This window comes from Nematolebias whitei, chromosome 8, assembly GCF_014905685.2.
Source record: "Nematolebias whitei isolate Nwh7 chromosome 8, NemWhi1, whole genome shotgun sequence".
Taxonomy (NCBI): domain Eukaryota; kingdom Metazoa; phylum Chordata; class Actinopteri; order Cyprinodontiformes; family Rivulidae; genus Nematolebias; species Nematolebias whitei.
This window is the reverse complement of record NC_056505.1, coordinates 8,813,620-8,833,614: the sequence shown is the minus strand read 5'-3', so window position 1 is coordinate 8,833,614 and position 19,995 is coordinate 8,813,620. Positions and strand designations below refer to the sequence as shown.

Here is a 19,995-nt window from a genome sequence, read left to right as displayed (position 1 = left end):
AATGAAATCATGGTGGTCTAGTGGGATTTTATTTATAATATATAACTTTAAATTAGCATTATTGTGATATATTTAGGCAGGATTATGTTTATTTACTTATCAATGTAGGTAGAAATGCATTTATGGTGAATATGAACTGAAAACTTGCACATATATTGATCTAAAAATCATTGGAGCGTTCTGTAAAATGACAAAAATATAACATTTCAGAGCGTCTACTGAGGCTAAAGTTAGAGAAATAACACAGTCATTTAAAGCATGTTGCCTTTAACCGTTTCCCTGCAAAGAAATGGGTCAGGAAAATCCTGCAAAAAGGAGATTTAATATCAAGCTGTAAGTGACATAAGCACGCAGGTTCAGTTGAGATGTACTATAAAAACAGAGAATACTGTCATTTTAAGCTGCCAAATAAAAGTCATCTCTTTCCATCTCCACTGAAAAAGTTGCAGGAGAATCAACCCCACATCCCAATAAAAACAGGCCTCTGCAGGACTGTGCGCAGCACGTCACAGTAAAGGATGATGCATCGCTGCACCCGCACCTCAGCTGATCAAATCAAAACATTTGTAGTCCGTCGCTGTTTGATTTGTGTTCAGCCTGCTCTGCTCTGTAACATTTGTAATTCTTCGTTTCTGTTTGCGACGAGCACGAAAACTGGAAGGAGCCGTGTCTTCTTGGAGCTCTGACACTGTAATTGTGCAGATTACTGGGCAGCTCTTTTACAAGAAGAATTGGACCTTGAATGCTGACCCAGACTGCACTGACAAGAGTTCCCACTGCCCAAAAAGGAAGAAAAATGTGCACAGTCACTCCCCATCACTTCTCGCCGGTCTGCTATAAACTAAGTATCGGGAAGGCATAAACGGAGTGCACATTTGTGTAAATACTACCACTGGACTCTCCATTAAACTGAATGAACTCATTACTCTCTGATAGTGGTAGCTCAGTGTAAACTGGAGCCTGTTCTGCTCTTTGTGAGAAGAAATGCTGGGAGCGTTCAGTGAACACAACCTTGTACTGCTTTAGGGAAAGGTTTCTAACTGCATTCAAAAAGTGTTCAATACAAAAACAACTGGACTTTATTTGTAACAGAAGACGTTTCGCTCCTCATCCGAGGAGCTTTCTCAATTCAAAGAGCAGAGAGTGAGAGGTTCAGGTTATAAGGCTGAGTGAGATAAGACACACACACATATGTAGATTGGCAATTCACACCTAAACAACCTTAACAGTAAGAGTTTTTTGTTCCTCTAATTCACAGATGAGGCCCCTCTGTTTCCATCAGGTGTGAAAACCGGCTGGGAATCTGTTTTAAAGTTGCATTATAGGTTTTTGAAAGTGGAAATCTGAGGCCTCCTCCTCTGTTGAGACGGCTTTTCTCTTTTTACATAAATTGCTTCCTTCACCCCCCTCTCAAACCATCTGTGTTCTCGGTCCAAAATGTGCACATTTTGGTCCTCAAAAGAGTGTCCCTTATCTGTGAGGTGGAGGTGAACAGCTGAGTCTTGTCCTGTGGAGCTGGTTCTCCTGTGTTGAGCCATGCGTCTGTGAAGAGGCTGTTTAGTTTCTCCAATGTAGAGGTCTGGACAGTCCTCGCTGCACTGGACCGCATATACTACACCACTCTGTTTGTGTATGGGTGTTTTGTCTTTAGGGTGGACCAGCCTCTGTCTGAGAGTCCTGCTGGGTTTCTAACTGTACTAAAAAAATTTAAAAAAACTTTCCTGTCTGTGTTTTTATGTTTCAGGGACAAAAAGGAGATCCTGGACTGTCCCCTGGTCAAGGCCTTAATGGACAAAAAGTAAGCAAATTATATCATTTTTCTTTACGTTGAAGAACTTTTGGTCTTAGCAAACAGGCAGTTAATTTATTTATGTTTCCTAGGGAGAATATGGCATTATGGGCCCCCCAGGACTGCCTGGCCAAGCTGGACGAAAGGTAAAATGTCACAAAGTTAAAGGGACTCTTTGCTAAATATGTAAGCAAACATGAAAAAATATTACCCTGAACTACATCAAATGGTGCAGTTTTAAAGAGTTTACCCAGAACAGTTGAATGCAGTTCTGACATGCAGGTCCACACTCAATGTAAACAGAGCAAAGATGCAATTAGTAGCACAGTTTGATGTAATCATTGCACTTTTAAATTAGAGACCAGAGTTTGAAACATTGAACAATTACTTTTTTTAAACAAACTAAAGCGAAATGCTGATTTAAAACTGATGTAGAGATTTGCATATTCCACCTAGATGAAAGCAGCATAAAATGAAAACTTACCCAATTTTATAAATTTGTGGCTTTTAATTCAGATTATGATTATAGCACTCAAAGATTTTACTCTATTCGGTTGGATTTGTAGTAAAAAAAACCAAACAAAAACGATGTGCATCTGCTAAATAAGTGCTAAAAGTGCACCATTAGCACTATGAAAAACAACTTCAATTACTTTATGCATCTCCACAGCTGAAGGCTGTCTGGCTAGCGAGCTAGCAGCTATCATGTGCTGCTGAGTTGGACAGAACCAACTCTAAGTTCAGGCAGGGGGGTGGAAAATGTGACAATGATTTTTAACATACATTTTTTAGTTTGTATTTGAACTAAAGTAGTAAAATTAGTACCAATAAACAGTACCAGTATGCTGCAAGCGGGACCATGTTGCTAAGGGAACCTCACTGCCAACAGAACCACTCTGCTAATAGGACCATGCTGCTGTAGATGTATTTCTATTTCTTTTGTACTTCAGCACTTTTTTTGTTGTATTTTTGTTGCATGCTTTGGTATCTCTTGTTGTTTTTTTGTTGGTGACTTGAGACGGTTCTTGTCCTGAGCATTTCAGTGCATAGTTGACCTTGTGTTGATCAGCAGGTGACAAATAAACCAAACCTGAACCTACTGTACCTGTTTATGTCATACAGTTGTCCCTTGTTTATCGTGGGGGATTTGTACCCTGAAGCTCCGCGATAAGTGGAAAACCACGAAGTAGGAATAGTAGTACAAGTAGTAGTTTAACCCTTCCCACACTCTTAATATTCTAAACAATGTCTCTAAACTCTATACCTCTAAAAGGGCACAGAATGTCGTGATTTCAGCTCCCAGCCGCCACTGCACTCAGCCACCTGCAAGTTGTCTTGGCCACGCCCACTTATCCGCTCTGCACGGAGAACAGCTGATCAGCTGCAGCAGGAAGCTTTTCCTACAGTATGGGCTGCACAAAGGTGCAGAAGGTGCTACATAATGTAAAATAATTTATTTTAAATAATAATTCCGTGCCGATCGTGTGGCTCATCCATCAATCAGCCAGTTTTGTGTCATGTCCACTTTTATTTTGAAAAACTGCGATAAACGAACCGCGAAGTAGCGAAGGACTACTGTATTGCTGGGATTGTTAAAAATTGTTTTTTCAGTGGAAAAAAAAATATGGGTAAGAAAACGCAAGTTGGATGGCACAGTTGATAGATGCCGCCTCTCAGCAAGAAGGTTGTTACGTCGATTCCTGTCCGGGAGACATTTTTGGGTGGAGTTTGCATATTCTCTCTGTGCATGCTTGGGTTTTCTCGGGGTACTCCAGTTTCCTCCCACACACCAAAAACATGCATTTTAGGCTAATTGGTAAATCTAAATTGTCTCTAGTGTCACGATTCACGCCAGGCTGCTACAGCTCCACAGGACCCCACGTCGCCCGCTGCAGAACTCCAGGACTGCACGACTGCTGCAGATCTGACCCAATCGCAAGGTATTGGAGGGTCGCCCAGCCTTCCACCTTTGACATTGCCACTTACCGGACGACCTCATGGCCGCCCACTGGAGCCCTGGAACAGCTTTGGACAGCCCATCTGGTTGTAATGGGGGGTTCGCTACATCTAGAGAGAGAAAGTGAATGGTTGTTTGTCTCGTTTGTCTTCATGTGTCCCTGTGATGGACTGGAGACCTGTCCAGGGTGTCTCCCACTTCTCGCACAGTGATTGTTAGACATGGGCACCAGTGACCCCCTTGACCCAAACAAGGAAGAAGCAGATAAAAGATAATGGATGGATGAAAATCCAAGTTTGCACCCTCACTTTAACAAATAGAGGAGCAGCTTCTCCACTTGCTCCATTGATCAGGCGCCAATGGTTGTCCCAGTTTATTGCTACATTTTCAGCCAGTGAAATGAGTGGTGATCTTTTGGATGAGTATAAATAAATGTAGACACAAAGTGTGACACTCAGAGATTCTCACCAAACATCAATGAACTGTTGTTAGGAAAGCACTGGAACAAAATGCAACCACTTCCTTTGTGAATGAAACAGTTTGGTTTTCTTGATTATCATCAGTAGCTCTGCCCCCCGATGGGTTTAAACCATGTGATGGGAAAAAAATCAAGATCACTGGTTGAAAAGTTTGACATGCTCCTTCTAAACATTATGTCACTCACTCCCCCAAGAGCAGCACATTCTGAAAAGTAGGACAAGTTAGGAATGCGGCTCGGTTCTGTGATCTGGTCCTGCTCATAATGTATAATATTTGACTTTCTCTGCATACTTGTCTGCTGGGTTATCCCTACAGAGAGCGATGGCTTGTAAAGCGTTCTTCTCCACGGCTCGGTGCATTTTATTTCTGGCCTTTTCCCAAGCTCCTCACAGTAATTACACAAGTCAAGTGGGCCAGTGCCAGTTGGGTTTTCCTACTGTGTCTAATAAATGTCTTTGTTTCGCGTATACTTTGTTTAAACAGAGTCGTTTGAATGAGTTTTGAATCGTTGCTTTGACTCTTTTAAATTTAGAAAATGGATATTCTAAAAGTAAACAACAGAAAATAAAAAGTGGGGAAGGAGACAGTTTCTCCTCTGATGTTTATTTTTTAATCAGTCTTGCACAAATGCACAAATCTTTTGCTGAATTTGCATCTCTTTAAGAAGAAATCCATGTAGGGTTAATACATACAGTACATACTTCACAGATATTTCCATGTATGCTGATCAGATTCATAAATTATAATGAATGGATAATTTAGGATTAGAATACTAGAATATAACCGGCCTCGCATTTTAATTATTCTTTATATTTAATGCGATGTGACAGGTTGTGTCAGTTTGATTTAACACAATATGCTCATTCTTGAAACTGACATACAACACCGTTTGCTTTCTTTGCTATTTATAATTTTTCGATGACATCACGGACTTACCCACTGTAACTTTGTGCTCTTTACACAAACTTTATTTTTTCAGGCGAGTTAGAAAATGTGCTCTTAATTTTCAACATTTCTCTTTTTTTGTAACCTGGAAAAATATTCAGTTCTTGAGCACGTCCAGGGCTCAAACTCTTCGTTACTCCAATATAAGAAAGTCACTCAGTCTTACACTGAATTATTCTGAGTTTCATTTAATTCCGTGCAGTGGTTTATGAGATATTTTGCTAACACAAACAAATGATAAAAGACAAGATCAAATATGCCTGCCTGCTAATGCAGGATAAGCGCTGTCACTTAAATAAATGTTATTGAACTCTATAAACAAAATTCTTCCTATTTTTTATAGAACATGTTGAGTTGAACAAAGCCCATAGCTGGAGCTGCAGCACTTTATAAAATCAAGGAGCACTGTAAAAAAAAATAATAATAAAACCTGGTGTGTGTAAATGTCTTCCATTCAGCCCTGTAACTGTAAGCGCTCTAATTAAAAAAAAATACACCTTGAGTTTTGACTTATGGAACATATAGGAATGGGAAAAGTCAAATATTCTCTGCTGGTTTATGGTTATTGTGGATTTTTGCCGGACTCAAATTAAACTTTTCTTGTTCATTACATCACCTAAAATGAGATTTTCATCTGCGTTAACCTTAAAGAGCTCATATGAGTGCAAATTGACTGCTGACAGCCATTCAAATTGTTAAAACCCAGTTTGGAGCCAGCTAATTAAAACTCAGAAATCTGTTTGGCTCTGCTGAAGGCCACCAGACATCGTAAGGCTTGCAGCTGGTTTTTACTCTTAGTATTTTTTTAATCATTTTCTGGCACATAAAGCCTAACCCCTTATAAAGATGAGTAATTCTGATAGTTTTTAGACCAGCCACAGGTGAAACAAGGCTTGCTTTCTGGCTGTTTAACCAGCCAGTTAAGTTTGACCTGCCGCAGCTTGATGGGACTCTTTATGCTGAGTTTACTGCTCTGAGCCTGGCTGGCAGCCAGAAAAAGCCTCCCTCACTGTGGGAAACGTGCAAAGATGTGATTGTCTGGGATACTGTCAGCAGTCTGCTCGGTAGACGACTCACGCATGTTCGAGTAAAACCCCAAACACTGAGGAGTGTTTGCAGCCAGGTTCAGATTTTAGCTGGCTAAAGACTAGAAAAAAAAGTCGTAGCATTCGTTGAAGGAATGCATATTGCTCAATGCCTTTCCTGCCAGAGTTTTAGACTGAGATCATCTTATGTTGAGAAATAGAGTTATAGCTGTTTTGGTCAAACCTTGAAAATATTTACAGTCCATTGGAAGATTATGAGATTTAGATAGAACTTGGAGAAGTTGTTGTGAATGATAGCCAGCTATTATTACACCAACTTTTAGTGGAATATCTATATAACTGGTTGAGTTATGGCCAGGGGCGATTCTAGAATCTGCCCTTTAGGGGTGCTCAGCCCCCAGTGCAGACAGTGGCTCTTGGGTTGAACAACGCAGTGGTCATGGTGTCAGAAGCATTTGTAATGTGTGTGTGTGTGTGTGTGTGTGGGGGGGGGGTTCCTCTTCCAGAAAATTTTGAATAAAGAAGATGTCATTTTCTGCATTCTGGTGTATTTTAACGGGTTGTTAAACATCTACGTTTACCTACATAAGTAAACTCTAACTTGTGGTGAAGAGAGAGCTGAGCTGTAAGACAAAACTCTCTGTTTACCAGTCGGTCTACGTTCCTACCCTCACCTATGGTCACGAGCTCTGGGTAGTGAACGAAAGAAGGAGATCGCAGATACAGGCGGTAGAAATGAGTTTCCTCTGCAGGGTAATTGGACTCTCCCTTAGAGATGAGGTAAGAAGTTTGGTTATCCAGGAGAGACTCGGAGTAGAACCGCTGCTCCTCCACATCGAGAGGAGCCAGTGAAGGTAGTTTGGGCATCTGTTAAGGATGCCCCTTGGACGCCTCCCTAGGGAGGTGCTTCGGGCATGTCCCACTGGGAGGAGACCCCAGGGAAGACCCAGGACACGCTGGAGAGACTATGTCTCTCAGTTGGCCTGGGAATGTCTTGGAATCCTCCCAGAAGAGCTGGAAGTGGTGGCTGTGGAAAGAGATGTCTGGACTTCCCTGCTCAAGCTGCTGCCCCCACGAGTCAACTTCGGAACAAGCGGAAGATAATGGGTGGATGGATGGCTGGAAGAAGTAGCCTGACCAACAGCTCTCCTTGTGTGAATAGAGCATGCTCTGCTTCTCTCACGGATCCCCTCACCACCCTCAGCTCCTGCAAGTAAGGGGCGTTTCAACTTGTGGTCGCCGATTGGTCAGTTGCTGATGAGCTTACTGGATTGATTGACAGGTGGCGTTGAGGATCCGACTTGTGTCGAATCAATCATAGATAGATAAAATCATGGATTTTACTGGCCTGTTTAAGAGTGTCATCATTTATTCCATATTTATTCAATATCTTGGTGAATCTAAGATTTGAGAACTGATTTTCTTTACCAAACCCTAATGATGGTTTCTTCATTATTCAGGGGTGGCGACTTAAAATTTAGGGGTGCTTGAGCACCACCAAAAAGAGGCTAAAATCACCACTGGTTATGGCCATATTTGTGCCGGCTAATGTCGATCAGCTGTGGCAGCTGTATTGAATTGTGTTGATTTGAAAAGCCCTTCACATGCAGATGTGAAGCCAATTACTTTCTCCTTCACTGATTCATGACATATTTTCTTAACAGTACAGATACTCAGACAAAAACATAATGGCTCGACTATGTTAGTGTTGGGTAATAATCAAAAGCGGCTCGACAGGTGGGAGTACAAAAAAAAAGATATATTTTTGTCATCCAGATGTTATTTGCCTGAAGGAACTGCAGCTGCTTCAGTCCAGCTGCAGGGTCACTCTGGTGTGATTTATTCTCATTTAAACTGTGTGGTCTTATTAAACAGAACGTAAGACTGGGCCACATTTTTTGTGAAGCAGTTGTTTTACAGAACCTTGAAAGTCGTCCATACTCCACAGTCTGCACACTCTTACACCCTCCATTGTTTTACTGTAGTGTCAGTCCTGGAAGACAGAAACATTGTTTCTGTACTTCTGGATACTTTGCACTGCTTTTGTCCTTGTAGGAAACTCATCTTTCCTTTCCAGTTTCTCCTAGTTGCAGCTTCATTTTGTCTGTCTGCAACTAGAAATGAGCTGGAGCGCATCAGTGTCTGAGAGCATTATTGTGGTCAACCGGTTGACATCTGGCTTCAATCTGTGGTCAAAAGCTGCTGGAGGTGTGAGCAAACTATGAAATCTTCAGTAGTTATGAGCTTATTTTGTCTCACCATTTTAATGGACTTGGTAACACGTTCCAAATCTAGTAAAATACATATGTGAGTTGCCATCAGTTATTTTATAATTTGGATTTGAGATTTCTTTTTTTTCTTTTAGGGATCAAGAGGTCAGTCATCTTTAGTCCAGTCGAAGGGCTAAATAATCTGTGTCTTCTTCTCTAAAGAAACAAGAGTCCATATCCCTGCAAACAACAGGTTGTAGGGTCCATGAGAACATTTTTAGGATCCCGTTTACTCTTTGCCCCTGTGCAGTTGAGTATTTCTGCCTGTTTCTGCAAAACAGCTCTGAAGTTATTGATGCCACTTTTCAGTCCAGATGAGATGAACTAGAAAACGATTTTTATTTATTTTTTATCATTATGAGCCCTCATCTTGTCAGTCTGGTTTTCCTCAGCAGCAGCAGTAAATCAGTACACTCTCCTTTAGATTTGAGTTCAGCCCAGCCCTTCAGCCAGTCTGTGTGTTTTAGCTTGAACTACCCCACAGTTCAGCTGTTTGCCATAATTATCATTTGGTGCTGTGACCTCCTGCTCTTGCAAACAAAGCAAAACCAGGCAGAATAAATCAGCCTCAACGAATTGTTTTATCTGTAATTTTCCAGTTGAATGGCACATTGTGAACATTCTCAGTTGAGTAGCTGCTGCAGCATGTTGATAAGATCAGTTAATAGACTGATAGAAGCTTGACTTCATTGCTTGCCAAGAACTAATGCCATGCTCAGTCTTAAACACTGTTCAGCGTTTCCAAGGACAGCCATCCCAAAACGGCAAAATGATTTTTCAAACGTGTATTCAGTGTTTATCTGCGTCCATGTCAGTAAATGTTTGTGTTCATAGTTCAGCTGCACAAAAGTGTAATGCTCAATGATTCAAGGACTCAAGGTTCTTTAGTTGTTATTCGCACCACATGTGGTGGAACGGAATTGTGCACACGGGGTCCCAGTTACAGCCAACAAAATTATTAAAATGTGAGTAAAAGAAAAACAGTAATAAGATCTAAGATATGAACTAAGAAAAATGTTAACTAAAAATACATTAAGCACTAATAGTAGAAAAACAATACACCGAACAGCAGCATGAACGAGTCTGTGTGAGCAGATGAGCAGGCATGAACACAGCAGCATGAAACAGATCAGCAGCAACTTGAAACAGATCAGCAGCAGCATGATGTGATTTTTCACAGTGATTATTCTGGTTAGAGATTCATGAGTCTAACAGCCTCAGGGTAGAAGCTGTTCCTCAGTCTTGTGGTTCTACACTTAATGCTCCTTAACCTCCTTCCTGAGGGGAGTGGGGCAAAAAGTGTGTGTGCTGGGTGAGTGGGGTCCTTCGTGATGCAAGTGGCCCTCTTCCTGCATCTGGAGGTGTCGATGTCTGTGATGGTGGGGAGACTGACTCAGCTTCCGTTTCAGCTGTAGCTTGTGATGGAGAGCAGATTTGTTCATCGACTATTCAAAAGACAAGAAGAAACATGATCAGAAACATGATGCAAGTCAACAAGTCTCCTCAAAATGTTTCCACAAAATAGACATCTGTGTTTTGTCTTCTGCTCTTGATTTGATCCGTGTTTTTTTTTTTTGTCTGAACTTTGGTTCCAACAGTTTAGATGATGGAAGGTGTGTTCCAACCATCTTATCACCAGCAGACTAGTTGCTCCACTAAAGGAGTGTACTGCTTTATAGGGAAAACAGTTTACTTGGGACGCCTCAGACCAATGAATCCCTCCGGATAGAGGGCAAAACGTCTTTCCACACAAAAGAAACTGTCCAGATGACCTGATTGACCATTGTTGGATTTTGTACCTGGATGATTGAGTATGAATTTTTGTGTCTAAGTTCTTAATAATTTCCCACCACTTAAATGAGAGAGACCTGCATTAACTCAGACAACTTTTAAAGTTAAACCAAGAACACTTCCACATTTCGCAAAGTCAATTTGTGTAAGATGATTTTACTGTAAAACTTGTGTGCATGCTTTGTGAGTATGTGCGTTGTATGACTTTGCTTGTTGTTTTCAGCCTTTGCTTCCTGTAGTTTACTTGTTTGCTGCCGACAGGCTACAGCAGCTGGTGGCTAATGACTTTACACATGAGAGGACGGACTTGTTCATTCCTCAGAGACAACGTCGCACAACTCCATCTTTGCCACTGTAGACCTCGATTGTGAAAAAAAGATTCATTTATTTTGTAACCAGCTGGTACGCTCATTTGGGATCACAGGGTGTGAAGATGACCATTAATTACCGCTGTGGCTTTCACTTGTTGCTGCCTAATTAGTTTACTGGTTTTTATTAATGCGCAGTGCTTCTAAATTGTGTTATCATTTCTTCAGAGGTGGCAGCGATTACACAAACACAAAGCCAAGTAGCTGCGCCGCAACAATGAATAGTTTGAATAGTTCATGTGTGAGGCTTTGAGCAGTCGGCAGCGCTGAAAGTACTCTGTACAATTCACAGCTAAAAAATGCCTCTCTTGTGGCATCTTGTAAACTCTGTGGGTTTTATTGAGATACAGTATGTTCATTAGCATATAAGACCATTGTTGAAAAATCTTATTGGATTGCTATAATTTTTGATTTGTATTAAAGACACTTTATAAAAAGTCAAAAATCTGAAAATAAACTAAGTTTCCAACACTTTAAAAAAAATAAAAAATGGTGGACCCTAAAGAACAATGTTACAAATTAATAAAAATTTACTTTACAAGACATGATGAAAATACAAGATTTTGTGTAACCTAATTCAAGATGGCCACCACAACCAACTGACCTTAGAAAACACAAAAATGTCTGTAACCTCAGTCAGTTTTACACATCCTGAGCTTAGATATGGTAGAAAAGTAAATGAGCCATTTACAATTCATACCTCAAGTGCGAGTCGTTGTGTTCATATTTTCATAAAACTTCTGAGTCAAGCCTGTTTGTCTGATAGCAAAGTAGCTAACAAATAATGGGCACTTGTTAATAAAAGTTTCAGAAAATAATCATTAGATGTACGTCTACAACTCATTAACTTTCAGAGCCAACCCAGTTCATAATGGCCACTATAACCAACTGACCTTAACACAAAAAATGGCTTTACCTCAGTCATTTTTGAATTTATTGAGCTAAAATATGGAGCGGCAATAGTTCTGAGAGTCAGAGCAATGATCTCATGTCACTCACATGAGATTGTGCAAAGCATTATTTTTAAAGTTTGACCAAAACTGACACAGTTTCATAATTTATTGACACGGTCTCAGTCTAAAACTTGGCATGTAAGGCAGTGGGCGATATATTTCAAAGATTTTTGGGTCTTTATTTTTAAATAAGAACGGTGTTAAGATGTAATAAATAAACTAAACAACAGAAACAACAGTAGTTGACAGACACCAAAATTCATGCTCAATAATCCAGGTATAAAATCCAACAATGTTCAGTCAGGTCATCTGAACAATTTTTATTTTTATTTTTTTTTTGTTGTTGTGCTGAGACGTTTCGCCCTCCATCCAGAAGGCTTCATCAGTCTGAGGAAACGCCAAACAAATCTGATATTCACCCAACAGCCTACTCCAAAGTGGAAAAAAATAAAGTTATGTTGGTGCTAAGATGGCCTCTGGGGCACACCCTCTCCTCCGGTGCCCGCCCTCTCCCTCATTGACAGTCATGTCAAACTGGTTCAAAACATCAAAGTCCATGCTCAATAATCCAGGTGTAAAATCCAGCAATGTTCAGTCTAACATAGACGTACATCTGCAGCGGTCACTAGTTAAAGCATTACTAATACACCAGTTAAACAAGAGCAGAAAACATTGGACATTTTTTCCTCTTATCACCACTTTTAAATTTTGTAACAATTAAATGAAGACATGCTGTTAATAAGCATTTATATGTTTGTTGAAAGATGGATGTATTATAGTATAGTCTCCATACATACATGCAAATGTACATATAAACTTTCTTTTGTCCAGAAAATTGAATTAAACTTACATACACACATGTCAACACTAGACGGAGTGTCGAGTAAACGTCATTACTCCATCCCAAACTCAGTCACAAATCAAGGTCAAAGTTCAACCAAGGACTTTCTTGCCCAGGTCGTAACTTCTGATCAGCTCAAGTTAATTTATTGAAATCATATGAATATGTACCATCAGACAACGTGTCACGTAATCTTTTCATCATCCCAGTTCCAAAGTCAAGGTTACAAGTCAAGGTCAAATGTTATACAAGATCTTTGCTGTCCAGACCGTTGCTATAGATTGTTTTATAGTAGTTTGTCGATGAGCGTAAAATGTGCTGTACTCTTGTTGTATTTATTTGAGTTCTGCAGCTCATCATACTCCCTAACTTGCAGAGTCTTAACTGGAGTTAGACGGAGAGATCATATCACTCCAGTGGCTCCCTGTCAAATCCAGAATTAAATTCAAAATCTTACTTCTAACCTACAAAGCTCTCAACAACCTAGCTCCATCTTATATTTGAGCTCTTCTTGTTCCATATTATCCTAACAGAGCACGTCACTCTTAGACTGCAGGCTTACTCGTTGTTCCTAGAGTCTCCAAAAGCAGAATGGGAGGAAGATCGTTCTGTTATCAGGCTCCTCTTTTGTGGAACCAACTTCCAGTTTCTGTCCAAGAGTCTGACACATTGTCCAGTTTTAAGACAGGGATTAAGACTCTCCTTTTTGATAAATCCTATAGTTAGGGTTGGCTTGTTATGCTGCCCGAAGCTTAATGACGACTGGAGGACAAATTGACCTCATTTTCTTAAATGAATTGTTAAAATTGAACAGTTCTCATTTGATACTATTTCTATTTTAACATGATTCGCGACCTGCCATTGTGTATCTGTTACTTCTTCCTGTTCCCATCAAACCCAGCCGGTCGAAGCAGATGGCCGCTTGTCCTGAGCCTGATTCTGCTAAAGGTTTCTTCCTCATGAGGGAGTTTTTTCTTTCCACTGTCGCCTTCATGCTTGCTCAACATGAGTTCTGTGATGGAGTTAAACTCAAAGCAGTCTGCGCCTCAGATAAACAATGTTAACTTATTTTTTATTTGAATGTTTCTGTTCAGTGACCTGAGATGACTTCTGTTGTGACCTGGCACCATTTAAATAAACTGTATTGAACTACCAACCTCAGAAACCTCTAACTTCGATTTATAAAACCCCTAACATGTTTGTTTCTATATCAACAGGGACACAAAGGCTATACTGGTCCTTCTGGTCTCCCGGGTGAAACTGTGAGTATTTCTTCCTCCCAGAAATCACAGTTCAAGTTGCTTATACACATGCATACATGTGTTATTGTTAGCTCTATGTCAAACTAACAGCTTATTTAAGAACAACTGTTAGTCTTAAAGTGTGTTTTTCTAAGACAGCAGTCTGTGTTGTCCATCTGTAAAACAGAAGTAAGGAGGTGAACAGCAGAGACGAACTGTCAGCAAAGACGTTTTGCAGTTTTTACACAAGCAGCTGATGTATCTCAACGCTTACGACAGATAGATATATGTAGTTCACAAGGCTTTGTGGGAAGGAGATTTTTGGCAGATGTACAAGTAGGTTAAATAGTTTGAACATTGTAGGTCAGACTTCCTTCACATCCTCCTCCTTCTCCTCTCACTCCTTCCTGAGTAATATGTCTTAGAGGAATGTGCCCTGTCACAACCAAAACTGGTGTTTTATTTATATATTTTTTTAGTTGGGTGCACTATTTTTATAAAAAATTACTCGACTAGCATCCATCTTTCCCCCTCCTGATCCATTAAAGATCAGTGGTGACACCTTGTGCTGGGATGACATTTGTTGCTTACTGCAGACAGCTTTATTTGATTTTTAAATAAAAAAAAAGTGTTATATTTTGCCTCACACAAGTGTATTTTCACACAAACTGCTCCTCAGGAATAAAAAAAAACCTGAGTTTGGATGTTTCTTTGAATTCTAACAATTTTAGCATGTATTTTTGTTGAAACTTGACAATTTAACCCACATATTTAATCACAATTTTTATGGTTGATTGATTAAACTGTGCTTTTAATGCTTTAATAAATTAAATTTGTGTAGTGTTTAATGAGACTCACATATGGAATATCACTGACAACAGCACAGCAGCTTATTTATGAGTCTGGTAGTGGCAGAGAGCTCACATATTGTATTATAAGACTGGATCCAAAACTGTTTTCTGAATATTGAAGCCAGAAGAGGACCAGCATCCCCATAGGCTGATCGCAATTCATTTCTAAGCCCCAATCTTCGATGTGATTTAACGGGGCTTTGCCCTTATCAAAGGTAAAAATATAGATGTTTTTTTTTCCTGGTGTTGACACATAGTTCTTACCTTTCTGTTGTATGCTTAGGAGTTTAGCAGTAGTTAAATATTTCAGCTTTAGGAAGTTGTTCTTATGAAAGTAAGCAGGAGTCTTCCATTGCTAGTTTGGAGAGTCTGGTCCTAAAAATGCAACATAGCAAAACACACAGTGATGTTCTGATAGCTTGTACTCTTAATAATGAAAGAAGGTGGGGACAGTTGGTCTAGTAATATGCCTTTGTAATGATGTTTGACATGGGATACAGAATGTTTGCAGGAAAAGTGTTTCAGAGGTTTTGAAGTTCCAAAGTGTCTCCAAAGGTTCACAATCTGGTGGTTTGAATGGAGAGCAGCTCCGTTCTAAGGTGTTGCACAGCGCCAAAGTTCAGGGGGTTGGAGAAATATTGAGAAACAAGGACATGCAGGGATTTAGCTGAAAATGAGATTTTCAAATGTAATTGGAAAACATGATTGGACGCCAGAGTGAAAAACGATCGACAAAAAGTGTCAGGTTTTAATGTGGTTGAGAACTACAGAAGATTCCAATTTTCTACTCCAAATGGAAGTTTGAAAAGACTGAAAAAAACATTTTAAATTAATCTCGATTGAAATCTTGAGAGGTTTTGAAGTTAAAAAAAAGTAAATTTGTTGAAAGTGGACTCTAACATGATGACAAAGCTGTGGACTTTGAAGAATGAGCAGATTTTGTTCCAGAAGGAGACCTCCAACCTTCCTGGTGTTATTCTAGTTGTCACAATCATGGGTAGGTTTTGTTGCTCTTAAGTGTGAGGAGGATAATGACCATTTTAAGGCTTTAGTGTCACACAGGGAGTGAGGTGCAACTTCAGCAGATCGTTTGGTGTCAAGTGTGCCTTTTGTTGGGCATACATTAGAAGGGTGTTCAAACATAAAGCCTTGTGGTACACCTTGGTTAAATGGGGCAACACAAGTGCAAAAGCTGAAGTCATTACTTTTCAATAATATGACTGAGACCAGAAGGCTTTAGACTGGTGTACAACTGAAAGGTTTACAGCCTGTGTATGAGCCTCTGAGGTGTATCATGATCTCCTTACTGTGTTGAACCCACATGCAGGAAGGCAACGGAGATGCCAAGTAAAAAGTAAAATAACTAAGTTTCTTATAAATAAACCAAACAAAATGCTAGTCGGACAGCAAACTTACTTTGTAAGGAGGGAACATAGAGGGAGACAGAACACACCAGGCTTGAGAGCATAATCCACAGAGACACTAACAAAACAAAAGACAAACACCTGGGGTGATTAGGATTACAGACAGGTGTGACAGGAGCTGAATCAACAAGGAGGGAAAACACGAATGACAGGACAAGAACCCAGAAACACTACAAGGTGGTGTTCTGAATATGAGAAAATAGCTCTACTGACAAAACAGAATTAAAATGTGGGTACTTAAATTTGATATACTCCTTAAACCAATATTATGTGCAATGGGTTAAATGCAAAGGCTAATTTCACCATTGTATGGGAACATACAATGATGACAACACACAGCTTTTATTATTATTATGTTTATTTATCAGAATAAATTTTAGACATATCACTGGAAGACCTGTAAAATGTGTTTTTCTTACATGCATCCTGCAAAACAAACCAAATCACCTTTGTCTATTTAGAACTTTCCAACTCTGCTGTATTTTAGCTGTATTCAAATAACATAATAAAATGGTTGTTTAACAAAAAAACAAAAAAAAATCTTAAAATGGATTATAACATTTTTCAGTCAAGTCATCTGGACAGTTTCTTTTTTTCTTGTGCTGAAACGTTTCACCTTCCATCCAGAAGGCTTCATCAGTCAAGGAAACACACAACTGATTCTTCCCCCAACAGCTTACTCCAAAGTGGAACAAACCAGTTATGTTGGTGCTAAGATGGTGTCTTTGGCATGCCCCCTCCTCCGGTGCCGGCCCTCTCCCTCGTCGACAATCATGTCAAACTGGTTCAAAACCATCAAAGTCCAGATGACCTGACTGAAAATTGTTGGGTTGTATACCTGGATTATTGAGCATGGACCTTGTTGGTTGAAATGGATTAGTTTATCACAATAACCTACAATATATTTTAAGTAAACTAAATAACTTTCTGTGTATGTTGCTACTGGCAGAGCTGAGCTGCAAACCTGGAGTGTTTTCTCATTCGATACAGTGAGCAGAAACACTACTCTTAACTAAATCCGTCTTATAAATTAATCCAGTGATGGCTTTTCTTCTATCTACATTTTGGTCTGTTAGCACAGCATACACTGAAAAATGCTGCTGAAATTACACAAACACAGCCATTACCAGTAATAAATGTGATTGCCCTATAGTTTACTTTATGAACGGCCTGTAATTTCTTGCATACTTTCACTAATTAACTTTGTTTGGGGTTTAATATGCAGTTCATGTAATATTGAACATTCTTCTCTGAGAGATGCATTTGGTTTGGTCCCACCACAAGGAAGGAATGACTCATGTAACATACACATTGATGAGGATGATTATACCAAAGCCAAACTGTTCCCACAGTAGTCGTACCAGCATGGGGCTTGACCACAATGAAACAGAACTTACTGTCGGATTATTAGAATAATTGAAGTCTGTTGTGGTGCCCCTTTCATTCCCATTTCGAATTTAACCAAACAAAAGGCCTTTATAGAAAGGCTGGGAGATTTTAATATGTTTGTATGAGCATATAACTGTAAATAAAGTGTTATTTTTAGAATATTTTTTATTTTCTAACCCTCTATTACAACAATCAACGATTGTACATTATGTGTGCATAAAAGACCTTCCTTCCTCCTTCCTCATTCTCTTTCCTGCCTTCATTCTTGTTCTGTTCTGGTGCTGATTTCTGTACGGTCTTTGTTTCTACAGGGGGAACGGGGAGATGATGGAAGCCCTGGGGCCAAAGGCTATCCTGGCAGGCAGGTGCAGTAAATCTAGGGTTGCGGTGCTGATTGAACAGGGCCACACTCACAAGTGCACACACACAAACGACAGAAAGAAAAATACAGAAGATAAAAATAATTTAAAAAAAAATCCTTTTATTGTTTGTTAAACTTAAGGAAAGCTGAAATCTACCATTTACATGAACTATGTTTTGTCAATTAATTTGATTTATGGTCAGAATGGTAAATATGAGGGTATATAAAATGGAGTGCTAAGTGTTGTGTATGACACATGTCCTTATAAAGATTAATATTTAAAGTAAATGCATGCGGGTACAAACAAAAACAAATTCAGCCTCCTGCATGTTTGTGTCAAACCCCCAAAATCTACAAGTTTTCCTGCACCTGTGGTGTAATTCAGCAAAATACAGTATGCTTCTGATTTTATGAGGAATAATGTCAAAAGGTTTCCATAGTAAGCACCACCCCGAAGAAAGAAAATGTAATTAAACTGATGGTGCCACGACTCCTAGAGTACAAAAAAGCTGCTTTTTTCTGTCCAAACTGTGTGCATCAGTCCGTGCCCCATTTTTCTGAAAGTTCTTTAGTATAAAACTAAATATGGGGAATTTTAAGACTCTTCTGCATTTAAAGTCAGTTGATTTTTTTTTGCTTTAAGCAAGATGAACCCCTACCCATAAAATGTGGTTAATTTTCACTTATTTTCAATCTGTGTTTGAAAGTTTAAGACACAAGAGTCCAGGCATGAGGGTCAGTGACTGAATACTTCAGCACTTATTATGTCAGAATTCAGCTGCACAGTAAAGAGTAATGGATTAGGTTTTAGCACCCCCTACCATTTGTATGTTGTGGGTCCCTTCAGCTTCAAGCTCTCCATCAAGATGCTGCACGTGGAACGCTCTCCTGAGCCAAAAGTTGCTTGAACCAATTGTCTGGGCTAAATTGTAGTCATAATGCTCATTATGCTAATTATAGAAAATAAAGCAACAATTGCTGACTTGAACTTGTGTTTATTCCTGATTATTGCAGTTTTGTTTGTATTGCACAGGTTTGTTAAACCCTATTGAGAAACATTGTCTAGATCAAAACTCTTAAAGGATCAAATTAAGTTGTGCCACTTTTTGCAATGTCATAAATGTATTTTTATAATTTGTTTCACATCAGGGATTTCCTGGACCTATGGGGGAAAAGGGGCTAAAAGGAATTGGGGTAAGTAGAATTTAACAAGTTTAGTTAAAGTAGATGGTGCATCATATCAGTTCTTTTCTTTTTTGTAAATATAAACGTGTGGCCATGAACAGTTTCTTTAAAAGATCATACATGTTTTTTCTTTGGTTTATTTAATGTTCTTATTTAATACCATTCGTCTTCACTTAATTTTGGAGCCACAAAATGTAGAGGATCATTTTTCTAACATTACTGAATTGTTTCCTTTTTCAAAAAAGTGTCAACTGTCTGTTAAATGTCTGCCCAACTAATGCAGGTACTCTGAATAAAAATATAAACACAACACTTTTGTTTTTGCTCCCATTTTTTATGAGCTGAACTCAAAGATCTAAGACTTTTTTTGTCGACACAAAATAACTTTATTTCAAAGACTATTCGCAAAGGGTGGCATGGTGGCGCAGTTGAAAGAGCGGTTGCCTCTCAGTGAGAAGGTCGCCAGATCAAATCCCGGCCCGGCATCTTTCTGGGTGGAGTTTGCATGTTCTCTCCGTGCATGTGTGGGTTTTCTCCGTGTACTCTGCATCCCACAGCCCAACAACATGCATGTTAGTTTGATTGGTAACTCTAAAATGTCTGTAGGTGAGAGAGTGAATGGTTGTTTGTTTCGTTGGTCTCTGTGTCCCTGTGATGGACTGGAGACCTGTCCAGTGTGTACCCCGCCTCTCGCACACTGATGGACATGGGCACCAGCAACGCAAAAAGGAAGAAGCGGGTAAAGATGGTAGATGGAAAGCTTGCTCACAAATTTGTGTAAATCCTTCCAATCCTTTGCTGAGATAATCTATCCACCTCACAGGTGTGGTATATCCATATGTTGATTAGACAGCATGATTATTGCACAGGTGTGCCTTTGGCTGGCCATAATCAAAGGCCACTTTTAAATGTTCAAATGTTCACATTTGATGGTGTATGGCAAATTGGAGAGGTGTTCTCATCACAGATGAATCCTGGTTTTTACTGTACAGGGCAGATGGCAGACTGCGTGTGTGGCGTCGTGTGGGTGAGCAGTTTCCTGATGTCAATATTGTGAATCAAGTGGTCCATGGTGGTGGTGGGGTTGTTGTGGTATGGGAATAT

The 19,995-nt window shown here is 39.6% G+C and overlaps 1 protein-coding gene across 1 annotated transcript in view; it reads left to right on the top strand.

The window, feature by feature from the left end:
• Window positions 1-19,995, top strand: part of col27a1b (collagen, type XXVII, alpha 1b) — a 96,063-nt gene that overhangs the window by 26,157 nt on the left and 49,911 nt on the right. Inside the window, exons 6-10 of the mRNA XM_037680026.1 lie at window positions 1,745-1,798; window positions 1,882-1,935; window positions 13,658-13,702; window positions 17,657-17,710; window positions 18,856-18,900. Coding sequence (XP_037535954.1) covers window positions 1,745-1,798; window positions 1,882-1,935; window positions 13,658-13,702; window positions 17,657-17,710; window positions 18,856-18,900 — 252 coding nt within the window. The remainder of the gene's footprint in view (window positions 1-1,744; window positions 1,799-1,881; window positions 1,936-13,657; window positions 13,703-17,656; window positions 17,711-18,855; window positions 18,901-19,995) is intronic.